This window comes from Herpailurus yagouaroundi, unplaced genomic scaffold (assembly GCF_014898765.1).
Source record: "Herpailurus yagouaroundi ecotype Mexico unplaced genomic scaffold, PumYag 166, whole genome shotgun sequence".
Taxonomy (NCBI): domain Eukaryota; kingdom Metazoa; phylum Chordata; class Mammalia; order Carnivora; family Felidae; genus Herpailurus; species Herpailurus yagouaroundi.
The window spans coordinates 5487571-5501527 of NW_024412407.1; the positions used below are offsets into that span (position 1 = coordinate 5487571).

The 13957-nt window shown below is 55.8% G+C and overlaps 2 protein-coding genes across 6 annotated transcripts; one reads left to right on the forward strand and one right to left on the reverse strand.

Annotated features, from left to right (window-relative positions):
* Nucleotides 1-498: 498 nt before the first annotated feature.
* C1QL4 (complement C1q like 4) lies at nt 499-4740 on the forward strand. The gene is made up of 2 exons (XM_040488252.1): nt 499-1741; nt 3884-4740. Exons 1-2 carry the CDS (start codon nt 1205-1207, stop codon nt 4061-4063), a joined length of 717 nt encoding a protein of 238 aa, XP_040344186.1. The 5' UTR covers nt 499-1204; the 3' UTR covers nt 4064-4740.
* Nucleotides 4741-5823: 1083 nt separating this feature from the next.
* On the reverse strand, nt 5824-12249 carry TROAP (trophinin associated protein). Of its 5 annotated transcripts, XM_040488250.1 has the most exons (15): nt 12119-12249; nt 11712-11866; nt 11424-11607; nt 10752-10909; nt 10525-10662; nt 10254-10336; nt 9703-9755; nt 9104-9216; nt 8110-8226; nt 7933-8016; nt 7764-7823; nt 7374-7508; nt 6588-7221; nt 6132-6325; nt 5824-5953 (listed from the first exon to the last, which is right to left on the reverse strand). In XM_040488250.1, exons 2-15 carry the CDS (start codon nt 11853-11855, stop codon nt 5906-5908), a joined length of 2145 nt encoding a protein of 714 aa, XP_040344184.1. In that variant the 5' UTR covers nt 11856-11866; nt 12119-12249; the 3' UTR covers nt 5824-5905. The 5 variants fall into 5 exon arrangements, with proteins under 5 accessions (XP_040344184.1, XP_040344183.1, XP_040344181.1 ...); XM_040488249.1 differs by having other exon boundaries at nt 7933-8226; nt 9104-9198; XM_040488247.1 differs by having other exon boundaries at nt 7374-7502; nt 7933-8226.
* Nucleotides 12250-13957: the final 1708 nt, after the last annotated feature.

Consider the following 13957-nt stretch of genomic DNA (forward strand, 5'->3'; position numbering starts at 1 on the left):
TCGAGGGTGGAGGTGGCTGGAAATTTGCCTTTTCCAGTTCAGGCCAACATGTACTCATTGAACCCTTTACCAAATGTTAGTGGGTCACGGGCACTGAGGGGCGTGGGGTGGCGAATTTCTTTTATTCACCCTTCTTGTTATGTTTGTGGGCTTTTCTTTTCTTTTGGTGGAGGGCGCTTTTTAGCTCTGGAATCCACCTCTGTCTTTTTTTCTGCGTGTATCTAGACCCCTTTTTTATCCCATATCTATTTCTGGCTTCCTCTGGAATCCAGGAATACCGAACTCTGGGTGCGGTGAAAGTAAGGATAGGGTGGGGGCAGCGAACCCCTGCAGAATCCGCTCAGAACCAGGCAGGCACCGAGAAGCTGGGGGGACGCGGGTGGGGGCCTTTGCCTGCCCCGCCCCCGCGCTTCCCACTCTGGGCGCCAGGGGTCGCTCCGCCCCGGGCCGCTTATAGAGGCTCCAGCCGCGCAGCGGCTCACACCACCCGCACTGCCGCCCCGGGAGGGAGGGGAGGAAGGTTAGGGACGCAGAGAGGGAGAGCTCTAGCTGGGGAGAAACGCGGGGCCAGGCTCTAGCAGGGTCTGGGGCCGTGGCTGGGGTAGAGAGGCGCGTCAGTGCTCTCCAAGAACCAGAGCGCAAACCTCCACGGAGGTCGCGTCCGGTGGGCGCCACCCGCAGCGCAGAGCCCGGGACGTCCAGAGAGCGGAGAGTAGTCCCCTGCTCCGGCCGGGAGCGATCCGTCTGGGTAGCCGGGGACCTAGGCGCCGCCATCCTTGAGAAGGCAGCTGTCCGGAAAGCAGGCATCCTAGATCTGTAAGAAACCAGCCGTCCGAGAAGCCGCTGATTTCAGGCGCCCGGGGACGTTAGGCTGCACAGGAGGGTAATAGAGGACCGCGGGTTTTGAACCGTCGGGAGGCCCCTGGCCCAACTTACGGGGCGGGTGGGGGGGGGAACCTCCGCCTTGACGGAAGGTTTGGGGAACGGCACCGCTGAGGCGGGAGCCCGCAGGGGCGGGGGGGCCGGGCGCAGCCGTCGGGGGGGTCCCGACCCAAGCGCGAGCCCGGCCACCGCCTCCGGGGCCCGCGGAGAGCCCCGGGCCTCCGCCGCCATTGCGCCAAAGAGTGAGGAGGATCTGCTGGCCCTGGCCGCGTCGCGGCTGAGCCGCCGCAAGCGGGTGGCGGGCGCGGCCGTCGGGGTGGCCATGGTGCTGCTGCTGCTGGTGGCCATTCCGCTGCTGGTGCACAGCTCCCGCGGGCCGGCGCACTATGAGATGCTGGGTCGCTGCCGCATGGTGTGCGACCCACACGGGCCTCGAGGCCCTGGACCCGACGGCGCGCCCTCCTCCGTGCCCCCCTTCCCTCCCGGCGCCAAGGGAGAGGTGGGCAGGCGCGGGAAGGCAGGTCTGCGAGGGCCACCGGGACCCCCAGGTCCCAGAGGGCCTCCAGGAGAGCCGGGCAGGCCAGGTCCACCAGGTCCTCCCGGCCCAGGCCCTGGCGGGGTGGCGCCCCCTGCCGGCTACGTGCCTCGCATTGCCTTCTACGCGGGTCTGCGGCGGCCACACGAAGGTTATGAGGTGCTGCGCTTCGACGACGTGGTGACCAACGTGGGAAACGCTTACGAGGCGGCCAGCGGCAAGTTCACCTGCCCCATGCCAGGTGTCTACTTCTTCGCTTACCATGTGCTCATGCGCGGCGGTGACGGCACCAGCATGTGGGCCGACCTGATGAAGAATGGACAGGTGAGATGCCCCCACCCCAGGCCCAGAGGCGACAGGGTAGCTTTCTAGATCTCCCTGCACTCATTACATTGGAGGGCTGCATTCGAACCCCTCTCCCAACAACGTCATTGAGTCTAGAAACGCAGGGCTGCCAAGAACTTATGAATCCTTTCATCTAGCCAAAGAGGAATTAGCTGCCAAAGAAAGGAAATGACCTGCCCAGGGTCTCAACGAGCATTAGGAATGGTGTCAGAATCAGAACTCGGGACACAAAGCTTAATGTCTCTACAGCTGCTATTTCACACTCCAACTATATAGGCAACCCTACACCAAACTTGTTTGGTGTCTTTCCCTGCCAGTTATCCTGTCTTTGGTCACCCTCTCTCCTGAGACAGGTCTTCTGGCTTTTGGGTTTCTCAGCCTCACCATGGTCGAGTTACCTGGAGTCTGGCTCCTTCAAATTAGAATGGAATCCGGATCTCTGGCCATGGGCTGTCAGCAGCTGTTCTCATGTGGGGGCATTTAGCTTGGATTTTTGAGTAGAACATAAAAAAGAACGCATTCGCCCAGGGCCTGGGACCAATTCTACAGCTGGCCTTACCCTAATACTAATACTGAGTCAGTAGGCAGAGGTGGAAATGATGTGGCAGCTCAGGGGCCAGCCAGGCGGCATGACAGAAGGGATTTGGAGGGGGAAAGAGGCAAAGGGCAGATCAAGCAGAAGCTTTGGCCCCAGGCCTGGTTCTGTAGGCCCCACATCTTCCCTGGCAACCTCTGTCCTCCAGGTTCTGCTACTCCCTGCCCCTGTGGTCAGAGTCGGAGTCACTGCCACCTTGGCTTGGGAGAATAGCTCCAAGGACTCAGCTGGAGGGCCGGGACACACATAGAGGGAACGAGAAGCCGCAGGGGCGGGGGTTGGGGAGGTGCCTGGGCCCCACAAATCGCAGGAGGTAAGACTGGGGCTGAGCAGTGACCTCCGAATGCCCCGCACCATGGGGTGGTGTTGACCGTGGTGCATCGGGCCTGCTGGTCTTGGTGTCCGAACCCAGGTCCTGCTACGGCTGCCGGCTGCCTCACCCTCCAGCTCCAGGACTAGTAGGCACTGCATTGGGGTCTCCTCCCAGCAGGGTCACCTCAGGAACCCAAGAAAAGAGAGTGTGTATGTGTGTCTGTATGGGAGTGAGGGCTGTATGTGTGTAAGGGAGTGAGAGCGTGTGTGCGTGATGTGAGGTTCTGTGGGTGCAGGGTGCCAAGGTGTGAAAATAGAGCAGCGTCTATGTGCATGTGGCACTGAGTAGGTGTGTGTGGTCTATGCAGGGTGTCGGTGAGCAGTTGGAGGGGGCAAGTGTCTATCTAGAGTGTGCCGGTTTCTGAGGGAGCGGGGGCCCGCGGCTCCCACTCTGTATTCTGCGGCGCGGGCGCTGCGGCCCTGGGGACGGTAAATAGTGATTAGAATAATGATGAATAATTAATGAGTTAATAACCAGCCCCCGCGGGACGGGAAGAGGGGGGCTGGGGAAGGGGCTGGGCGCCGGAGGCGACCAGCAGCGAGGCCAGAGGGAAGGAGGGGTTACCTGTTGGGGCAGAAGGCGACCCCCATGTCATGGCGCAGGTGGGGGCTAGAAGGGGAAAGGGCACCCAGAGGCGAGAATGCATCATTGCACCTTCCCATGGCCCGCACCCTTGCTTGCATACATACCGACACACCTGTGCCCTATCACTGAGGGGAGGGAATCCAAGTTTAGGAGGTCAGAGCAGGTTCAGAATGTTAGAAGTTATCCTACAGCCTAATTTTATTGTTTAAATAATAGCAAACCCTATATAGTGCTGTCTAGGTGCTAAGTACTATTCTAACACATTTCACACGTAGTAACTCACTTAATCCTAATAACCTTATGAGGTAGGCTCTATTATTACCTCCCATCTTATAATTCACGTTGACGACCAGAGCAGGCCTGAAACTTGGCCGAGTCGCACAGCTGGTAAATGGCAGTGCCTGGGAAGCTCAGCGATCTCCTGCCTTCTCCTTGTCCTCCCCAGCCCCTGCAGCCTGCTACCCTCTAGCCGCCTTCACAGGCCCAGCTGCGCCTACTCCGCCCGACGCTTCTCTCCACCCTCAGCTCCGCACGGGCGTGAGTGGGTTGTTCTGTTCTCCCCCGCTAGGTCCGGGCCAGCGCCATTGCTCAGGACGCGGACCAGAACTACGACTACGCCAGCAACAGCGTCATCCTGCACCTGGATGTGGGCGATGAAGTCTTCATCAAGCTGGACGGCGGGAAGGTGCACGGCGGTAACACCAACAAGTACAGCACCTTCTCTGGCTTCATCATCTACCCGGATTGAGCAGGGCCCCATCCCCCGCGCCCCCGCTCGCCCTTCGCCTCCGCTCCCCTCCTCACCCACCTTCAGCCGGTCCCACCCAAGGCGCCATCCTAACCTTCGAGAGCCTGGCGGTGGGGCAGACCCTCCCGCTCCCGGAGGCGGCCGTGCTGGGTGGACTCTTGGCGCTCCGGGGACGCTCCGAGGTCTAAGTGGCCGGGGAGAGGAGGAAGCCGGGCTAAGGAGGAGCAGAGCGGCTCGGGAAGGGACCGCCGGCTTCGGAGTGCGCGCCTGTCAAAGCTGAACCGAGAGGGGCGGAGGTCGGGCCCTCTCTTCTGCTAGGAGCTGGGGAACAGCTTCACCACCCGGAGCTGCAAGCAGAAAGGAAGCCCCGGCATTTGGTGGTGGTGGTGTGTGTGCGGGGATGGAGAGCAGAAACAGGAGCCCATCTAGGTGGGAGGACAGGAAACGTTTGGAGGGGTCAGGCTCGTCCTCTGTCACAACTTTCTCTCCTTCCCTCATCCCCATTTTCAGGCTCCAGGCACCGGCCTTGGCAGCCTTCCTGTGAACTGGAGGAAGGAGTGAATTCTTTCCTAGCATTTAAAACTCATTCTGTACAGTCCCCATTTCACCCCCATTCCACCTAGGCCCTGGGGCTACAGCTGCTGTTGCCTCTTCCAATAAAGCAAAGTTGGAGAATGTGTGTGCCTCTTAACTTGGTGCATAGTGTGGGGAAAAATGGCTGACCCTTTCCCTCACTCCTTTCAAGGACTCTCGCCCTACCACTCTCTGCCAGAGGTAAAGGTTTACTTATTCCTGGCAAGGTCTGTCTCTGGTGGAAAAGAGGAGGGCTTCTTCTGCTCGGATATGGGAAAGGAGGAGTATCAGCTTCAGGAGAGCTTGGAGACCTTGTACTGTAGGGAGACACCAGCCAGAATGACACTAACAAGGGAGGATTCCAGAGATATGGATCTGGTCCTTCTGCTTTCTGCCTGATGCAGGTGGACTTATAAGAAGAGGAGCGCTAGGGGTTGGGGAGTTGCTGATGGCTCCTAGGAGTGGCATTGATCTCAAGAAGCAAAAAGAACAGGTCCCCAAAGGCCCACATTTGCCCCCCGCTCTGGTCCCTACCACCACACACACACACACACACACACACACACACACACACACACACTCATAGAGCTTGCTGAGGGGTGGGGATGGGCAGGAGCGGTCTGCCTTTAGGATAGCTCTTAGGTGAGGGAGCCTGGGGGAGCCCAGGGCCTGCCTCTAAGCTGGAGGACACTGCCACCGTGTGGGCAATTGGAGAGCAACAGTCGTAGCTGGCCTAGGTCAGCCGGGAGGGAAACAGACATTTGGACACTTTAGAAACTTTATTGAGGCGCCTGGGTGGCTCAGTTGGTTGAGCGTCTGACCCGTGGTTTTGGCTCAGGTCATGATCTCTCAGGTTTGTGGAAGGCCCCCGAGTCAGGCTCTGAGGTGAAAGCCCTGGATCTGCTTGGGATTTTCTCTCTCTCTCTCTGCCCCTTCCCTGCTCTCTCTCAAAATAAGTAAATGAACATTTAAAATAAAAAAAGGGGCACCTGAGTGGCTCAGTCGGTTGAACGTCCGACTTCGGCTCAGGTCATGATCTCACGGCTCGGGAGTTCGAGCCCCGCGTCGGGCTCTGTGCTGACAGCTCAGAGCCTGGAGTCTGCTTCGGATTCTGTGTCCCTCTCTCGCTGTGCCCCTCCCTCACTCATGCTGTCTCTCTTTCTCTCAAGAATAAAACATTAAAAAAATAAAATAAAAAAAGAAACTTTATTGAAGGATAATAAATAAGGGCTAAAAGGAAGGCTCATGGCAGGACAGGATGTGGACGCATCATGATAGAGAGTCCTGTGGGGCAGCAGAACCAACTGGAATAAAACACTGGAGAGAGAGACCTTGTCACAGCCCAGCCATCCTTGAACTGTAGCCAACCCTTCCCCACTGACCACTGTAAAGAAGCAGAGGCTTCCCCGCCCCCCTGCCTTCCCTCTCCCCACACCACCCTACTTTCTACAGGCTTGCTGTGCAGGCACAGCTTGGCTGTGAATGGGAGGCTCACCAGGGCGTCCTGCCATTCAAGTAATGTGGCCACAGGGTTGGTGCAGACCCGGGTGGGGCCTGAGGGTGGGGCTCGGCTGGTGTAGAAGGCACATTCATCATCCAGGCGGGCCTCGTGGAAGCAGTGGATGGCAGTCAAACATGCTTTGAGGCGCTGCCTCAGAGCCAGGGTTCGAGGGGCCAGGTTGCTGGGGCCTGAGGGCCGAGGGCCACAGAGACTTGAGGGCAGGCTCTAAACTCCCGTCATATCCAGCGCTTCCCCACTCCCCCACCAAGGGCCAAGAGCAGCACACAGCTCGAGGCGCAACTCTTCCCTTCTTCCCGAAAGAGCGCCAGGCTGGGGCAGGGTAGGTGGGGAAATACAAGCAATGGGACCAGCTGGTGCAAGGTGGGGGCCCACTCCCAGTAAGAGATGAGGACCTCCTTTGTTCACAAGCCCTTCCAGCCAATTCCTTACCTGCCTGGCCTGTTGGGGGCCTCAGTGACCGGAGTGAGTGAATAGGGGGGCTGGCACAGAGTGGGCGTTGGGAGGAGAAGATCAGGTTGGTGGTGGCTGGTGCCCACGGACTGCAGCAGGGCCGTGGGCTGGACTCTGGACTTCTAGGTTCCAGGAAGCAGGCCTCTGATGCCCCAGGCTCTATCCTAGGGGAGGGCTCTAGGAGTCCAGTCTGCCCGTGGGAGTCTGCCTGAAGGGGTCCAGGCTCTACTGGAGGGCGGGGCTCTGATACCTCAGGCTGTTCCTGGACAGGGGATTCTGGTATCCCAGGCTCCCTGCTATGGCTGGACTCTGGGGGCCCTGGCTCTGCTGCAGGGCAGGGCTGAGCTATCTCCAGCTTTGTTCCTGGGCAGGGCTGTGGTTCCCCACACTCCTCTGGGAGGCAGGGCTTTGGTAGCCCAGGGTTCTGTAACAGTCCGGGAGGGTGTAAGTCCCCTGAATTCTTCTCTGGGGCATTGAGAGTTCTAGACATCTCAGCTAGCAGGGGCTGAAGTTCAACCATATCCAGAGAGGAGCCTCCATTCAGGGGGACACACTTGCCCCCTGTGAGCCCTTCTACCTCCTGTCGCAACAGCTGCTGCAGGATACTGATGCGCTGTGAGTGGGAGAAGAGTACCCAGGGTGATGTCAGTGTGTGGGTTCAAGTCTCCACCCACACTGTCCTGTTCCCATACTTCCCTCTCCTGCATCCCCTTCCCTGCTGCGTCACGGCCAATCAGGCATCAAAGCTATTGCCCACAGACCCACCTGCATCTTCAGCTCCTGGAGCTTGGGGGTTGTGCCAGGGTGGGGTCCATGAGGAGCTGCCACAGCGGGTTTCCCAGGACCCTCATGCAAACTCACGCAGCTCTCCTGGTCAAATAACCGGATTGCAATCTGCTCCTGCCACAGGGGAGGAGAGGGGCTGTGTGAGGAAGCCAGGCTGGGGCAGGAAGACCAGGTTCCACAAAGAGGTCCACAAAGAAGGAATCAGGTTAGTTGAGAGGCCCTAAACAGAGATTAGGAGGGGCAGCAGAGGAGCAGGGAGAGTTGGAGAGTTGGTAGCTTTTCCAGAGAGCCCACGTGCCTGAAACTGCTGGGCTCAGGCCAACAGGACACAGAGCGGGATCTCAGCATGGAAAGCCTTCAGATACTTACCCAGGGCAGGGCAGGGTCTTCAGGGCAAGACTGAGGGGAGAGGCCACTCAAACACTGGGCCTGAGACAGAAGTGAGACATCATAGCTCTCTCTGTACCCATCCATTCCCTTCCTCCCCTGCCCTGGACTATGCCAGCTACCCGCCCCCACTCTCTCCGCTCTCCCTTACCTGCTGAACTCTGGGGGCCGACAGGATGGGTGTGAACTGGGTTTTGGGGCGAACGGCAAGACGCCGCAAAACTGAATACGAGGTCTGGGGAGAGAGGAGGATGGTTAAGCAGGAACAAAACCTAGACTGAGCAGGAGTTCTGCCCTCGCCCAGCCCCCAGGAGTTGTGGATACAAACTGGAGCTGAGGTGCGAGGCGAGGGTACACGCTGAGCCTGTCCAAAGGGTGATGGATGGGCGATGGAAGGTGGCACCACACGGGCAGGGGAGGGTATCAGGTGGGAGGCACGGCCGTCCTGTGGGGAGGAATGAGGTGGAAGAGGGATCACTCCCCCTTTGCATTCCTATGTCTTCTCATTACAGCAGCCAGTACTATTCTATTAAGACCTAATCAAATCCTGGCTCTCCCTTGTTCATCACCCCTCTCCATGGCTTTCCACTCAATCCAAGCAAAAGCCAAGGCCTCACACTGGTTTATAAATCCTTACCCGATGGGAAATTGCCATCACCCTAACCTCACTTCCTGTCATCCTCCTTACTCTGCTTCTGCCTGGCTGGAGTCCTCTTAAACACACGAGGCTCTTCAGGGCCTTTGCATCTGTGGTTCTTCTGGCCTGGAACATCCTTCTCCCAGATATGTGCATGGTCACTCCCCCAGCTCCTTTCGGTCTTCACTAAAATTTCATCTTCTCAATGTGACTGCCCAGACCAATCTATTTGAAATTGCCATACCCTCCTCCCCTACATCCACAACCCCTTCAGTGCCCGCTTTTTTTTTTTTTTTTTTAACCTTATCACCACTGCCTGACATGTTACATATTTTACATATGGGTCTATTTTTTGTCTCCCCCTTCTAGAATATAAACTTATTGACTACTGTGTATCCAGAACCTAGAGTACTGTGGTGTGAATGAATGTCAGGTCTGTCTCATTCTCAGCTCTGATCTGATGGTGTTACAAATCTATACCGGACTGTGACCTCTCAGCCCCAGGCTCCTGACACCTGATAAACAGAGGCTAGTCCCCCTCTGGAGAGGCCTTGGGCCCACGGGGCAAACACAGACTCAGCTAGCATCCCGAGGCCCACCCACAATCCTCAGGGCTGGCTGCTGCCAGAGAATTCCCCCAAACACCTCCCCCGCCTCTCCCCATCCCAGAAGGGACCCATCTCACCCTGGTGTGGGTTATCTCTCTTAATGGTACCCGCTGGGCCAGACCTAGGGGGCCCCCTCCTCCTTCATCAGAGTGGGTAACAACTTCATGTTCTCCTTCAGGGAGAGAGGGAGCTATGAGGAGACAGGAAATTTGCTGTAGTGTCTAGAACAGACACCGATGTCTGGCATAGGGTTTTGCAACCTCCAAAGAGGGTGTGCGGGTTTGGACAGCCCCCACTGTACCATCAGAGGTGGGGACACATCCAGCACCCCCTTGGAGCCCAGCACTATCTCAGCAATCACTTATTAATCTGAACACCCTGAGTGGGCTAGGGGTGTGATGATGGCTCTTAGGGCTGAGGACAGAACAGTGAGTGGAAGGTAAATCTCCTAGGACGTGGCAGAGAGAGGGCTGAAGTGGGGACCACCTCCTTTTACCCAAGAGCAACTGGGCAACCTCTAGCATATCAAGGTTCCTTCCTTTCTGGTTCCTTCTGATGTGGCCTTCCCCTCTCTCCACCACCCCCCACCCGGACCTGCTGAACTTTCTCCCGTCTTGCTCCCGATTGCACACAGCCCGTCTGCCCCTGTTTTCTCCCCATGGCCACACAAACTCACCAGGCTGAACTGAAGTCTCCAGGAGTAATTCTGAGGTCTGGCTCCCTGAAGTCCTGATGACAATAAGGATAGCAGCTAGCAGTCACTGAGTACCAAGTATGAGCTGGGCACTTTGCTAAGTGCTTTACAAACATCATCTCATTTAATTCTTCGCACAACCACCTCTAATGATACAAACATTATCCATATTTGACCGATTAAAAAAAACTGAAGCTTGGTGGTTAGGGCAAGCTTACACAATTAGTAAATGCTGAATCAACCCCAAATTCCATTTATTGCCATCATCTATGCTGTAGCCACTAAGCAAAGGGGATATAGCATTTCTCATTTCTGTTTCTTCTTCCCCCACCACCCAAAAAAACTCGTGTCATACTAAAGCCTGGCTATGGAGGCTGAACCCTATTCCAAGGGTTCACCCTAAGCAGCCACAAGTTTCCCTCTTCCCTTCTGGGTTGGTGGGAAGTCCTAAAGCTACTGGAAGACGCTAGCTCTGAGGGACCCCTGTATCAGACATTGGATCATTCTTTTCTAAATGATCCTTTCTTCCTCACCGGCTGCTGCCACCTGTCCCTCTTCTTAGCTCCTGGAAACTGGGGTGCACAGAGGGGTGAAAGGAACGTCCTGAAGGTGGAATCTGACCCAGGGGAGAAAGAGAAAAAAACAGAGTCAGAGGTGGACCTCAAAACTTCAAGCCTCCACCAGCCCCATCAGCCTCCACACCCTCTCTGGTTCATCATGAGGTATCTTCTCTCCTAAAGCTCAGCTTTGTCCCAGGAAAGAGCTCCCAGAAGCACTGAGTATCAGCCCCTCAAGGGCACTCACCAGAGCCTCTAGCCTCTGGGGACACAAGGTCCGGCCACGGGGTCCTGGTCCCTCCAGCCTCGAGAAGCAGGAAGCCCTGGCAGGGTCCAGTCGGTGGGTGGGAGTTCTAGGGGCTAAATATGCAGAGGCCCGGGCACCCTGACACCACAAAAGAGGCTGTCAGCACAGGCTCAGGAGTCTGTCCTCAGTCCACACCAGCCCGATTTTCTCATATCCTGTCTTATTACCTGGCCTCTACGGATGGTGCCTCCCTGGCTCCCTCGAACCAGTACTCTCTGAGCCAGACTGGGCTGGCGCCCCAGGCGACAGCTCTTCACCCCCTCACCTGACAGGATGGTGGCCAGGGCTGCAGGGTCAGCCACAAACTCTACGGTCCCTGGAGCCTCTGCAAGAGAAGGAAAAGTGAAAAGGAACCAGAAGGAAGAAGGCTAAGGGGCCATGGACCTGAGTATAGTTACCTAGAGGTACAAGAGGGAGCTGAAGAGACTCATATTATTGAACTCAGTTCAGCAAAATTCATAGAACTTTACTTTATGTAAGATACTATTCTAGGCACTGGAGCTCAGAGACGAATGAGAAAGCCCAGCCTCCATCCTCCAGAAGTTACCATCAAACTACAGAGTGGTAACAGACTCAAGCCAAAGTATGGACATGTTATAAAAGAAGTACTACAAAGTACGAGAACACAGAGCAATTGGTTGTGACTGAGGAAGCTGGAAAAGGCTTTAGAAGAGATGACCTTTTGCTGAAAGAAGGAGAGGGCTTCTAAGAGTAGAGAGTTTTCCAGGAGCAGGTTCCAAGACTCTTACAGTAAGCAGATCAGGGTAGTGGAAAGTTCACAAAGGCCGTTCCCCCACCTCCACACAAGGAGACTGTGTTTTCAATCCTACAACAGGTACCTGTCTGGGGAGGGGGCCTAGGCCCCACATTTTGTCCCCCAGGGCTAGGCCTCAGTTCCTCCAAGGGGTTCCGGAGCTGAGTGCTCTCCAGTGATCTTTCTGATTTCTCCGTTTGATGTGTGACTTTTGGCCTGGGGCCGGCTGAGTCGACGGAGCGTTGAATACTGAGCTTCTGCACCAGTCTCTAAGGGAGAGGGGGACAAAAAGCTGGGGTTCAGCTTCGGGGTGCATTGCTGGTATGTGCTGCCTCCTCGTGGCTACTGTCTTCACCCACCAGGCCCTTCTTACCTTTGGATCTTGGTTCTCCTGGTCCAGGACGCGGGGTTTGACTGTAGGGAGAGGCTGGCGTCTCTGAGAGCGTACGGGAATCTTGCTAGGGGTAGGAGATACACCCCTGAGGAGAGGTTCCTTTGTGGCTTGGAGGGTGGTCATGACGGCTACAACTGGGATGGGGAGGAAAGGATCTGGGATCAAAGGTCAGTCAGCCAGTTCGGCGCATCAGTTCTGACATTCCTGAAGCTCCCACCTCCTCCCAAACCCATGAGCCCTGAAGACCGATGCTTCCAAGGCCACTGTTCTGGGTGCCACCTCCAGACATCCCGAGCCTACTCTTTCACCCCAGGACCCGGAGCTGCCTCTCCTCCCTATGAGCCCCGCAGTCCCCATTCCGTCCAAGATCTCCATGCCGCACCTACCTCGGAACCACTCTGGCTCACTCACACTGCCTCCGCCTTTTCCTGACTCTGGCTTCTACGGCGCTCCTTCCCCAGTTTGTAAAATACGCCGAGCGCCTGATTGGCTCTTCTGTGCTCCCGCGGAGGCGCGTGACACCTGGCTGAGCAGTCCAATCCACAGGCTTCGGAGGCGGGGCCAGAAGAAGGACTAGCTGTCGAGCCGCTTTCTGGCCAGGAAAAAAGCTGACCCGACTCAGTCAGCCAATCCGAGAGCGGAGCGCAGGATGGGAGGCGGGATAAGAGAAAGGACGAGGGCGTTCTGAGGCCGGAGAAGGCGTGGCACTCCAAGTGGGAGCCGCAACGGGCACTGCGAACTCTCGCGATATTTCGGGACTGCTGTGACAAGTACGGTTCTCGGGGCTTTGCGGGAGGGGCGGTCCGTCCGGAAAGAGGCTAACGGTGTAGGAGGCTGGCCCGACCCCCCAGAGGCCACTCTGACCGAAAGCAGCGTTAACCTTTGGGGACGCAGTTCCAGACACGTACAGGAAACATCTGCGCGTTGTATCTGGGATGGGAAAGCGCTTCCAAACCGACAGAGAAGGCTGGATGGAATAGAACGGAGCCTAACAACAATAAAAATAAAAATAAACCATCTTTTCCTCGCAGGAGCCTCACGACCCGGCGAGGTGTGGTCTCCATTTCACAGATAAGAAATAAGACTCAAACAGTGTCACTGGAACCCATTCAACACAACAGGCCTGGAGGACTGGGGAGAGGGGTGTCACCGGCCTGTTAATGTCAGGCAGGGGTGTGAAACAGAGGACCAAGAATACCCTGGTGAGAATGGAGTGGTGACCTCTAATGGAAGACGGGGAAATGGGCGATGGTTTCAAGTGTGCAGGACTCTTCTCCCTGACTACAGTGGTTTCTGTTACTCAAGCCAGGAACCAGGAGTTATTTTTGGACTCCTTTCCTTACTCTTACAATCTCTTGCTCACTCTTACTATTTTTCATATCTTTGCAATGCATTTTTCTTCTTCATCGCCACCACCCTAATCCACCCTAATCTCACCTAAAGGATTGCAAGAGTCTCATACCCTCCATTCTCTCTTGCTCTCCACTTTCATGCATTCACCATACAGCAGCTAGAGTCATCTTTCAAAATTGCAATTCTGGTCACGTTATCACTGTGCCTTGACCGTTCCTCATTCACAGTCCCCATCTTGTACCACTCTCCCCCTTGTTCTCTGCTTTCCAACTTCCCAACTTCATTGCCTCTTTCAGTTCTTCAAACTGGTCATGTTCCTTCTAGTCTCCCTGTCTGCAATGCCTTTTTTGCTTCCACTTGGCCTATTTGTGCCTCCAAATTGATATTCACTGTTACTTCCGTATAGAGACCTTCCTTGAACCCCTCTATTCACAATCCACCCTCATTCTAAAAAGATTCCCTGGTTATGTGCTCTCAGAGAACAGCGTTTGTTTCCTCAGAGCATGCATCTTAGTTGGTAATTGATTTTTCATCAGTACGAACATACTCTATTGTGTTTATTAAACTTGGTCCCCTGCTAGACCACCATGAGGGTGGTGACCTTTTATTTTTGGCTTACCATCGTATTTTCAATGCCTTGCATTGTGCCTGGCTTGTAAAGTGCTCAATATTTGTTGAATGAGTCAACGGATGGATGAATAATTGATCAAATGAATGCATGGAGTGACAGGGAAGACCTCTAAGAAGTAATATTTGAATTTCCTCTTGAAAAAGAGAGAAGGCAGGACACCTGGCTGGCTCAGTGGGTAGACCATGCAACTCTTGATCTTGGGGTTGTGAGTTCGAACCCCATGTTGAGTGTGGAGATTACT

Bases quoted from the DNA above. Each gene is read 5' to 3' on its own strand.
- C1QL4 (XM_040488252.1), top strand. From the start codon at position 1,205: ATGGTGCTGCTGCTGCTGGTGGCCATTCCGCTGCTGGTGCACAGCTCC. The intron at 1,742-3,883 runs GTGAGATGCCCC...CTCCCCCGCTAG, and splicing joins ACCTGATGAAGAATGGACAG to GTCCGGGCCAGCGCCATTGC.
- TROAP (XM_040488246.1), bottom strand. From the start codon at position 11,855: ATGACCACCCTCCAAGCCACAAAGGAACCTCTCCTCAGGGGTGTATCT. The intron at 10,663-10,751 runs GTAATAAGACAG...TTGTGGTGTCAG, and splicing joins GCACCATCCGTAGAGGCCAG to GGTGCCCGGGCCTCTGCATA. The intron at 10,337-10,524 runs GTGAGTGCCCTT...CCCCTGGGTCAG, and splicing joins CCCAGAGGCTAGAGGCTCTG to ATTCCACCTTCAGGACGTTC.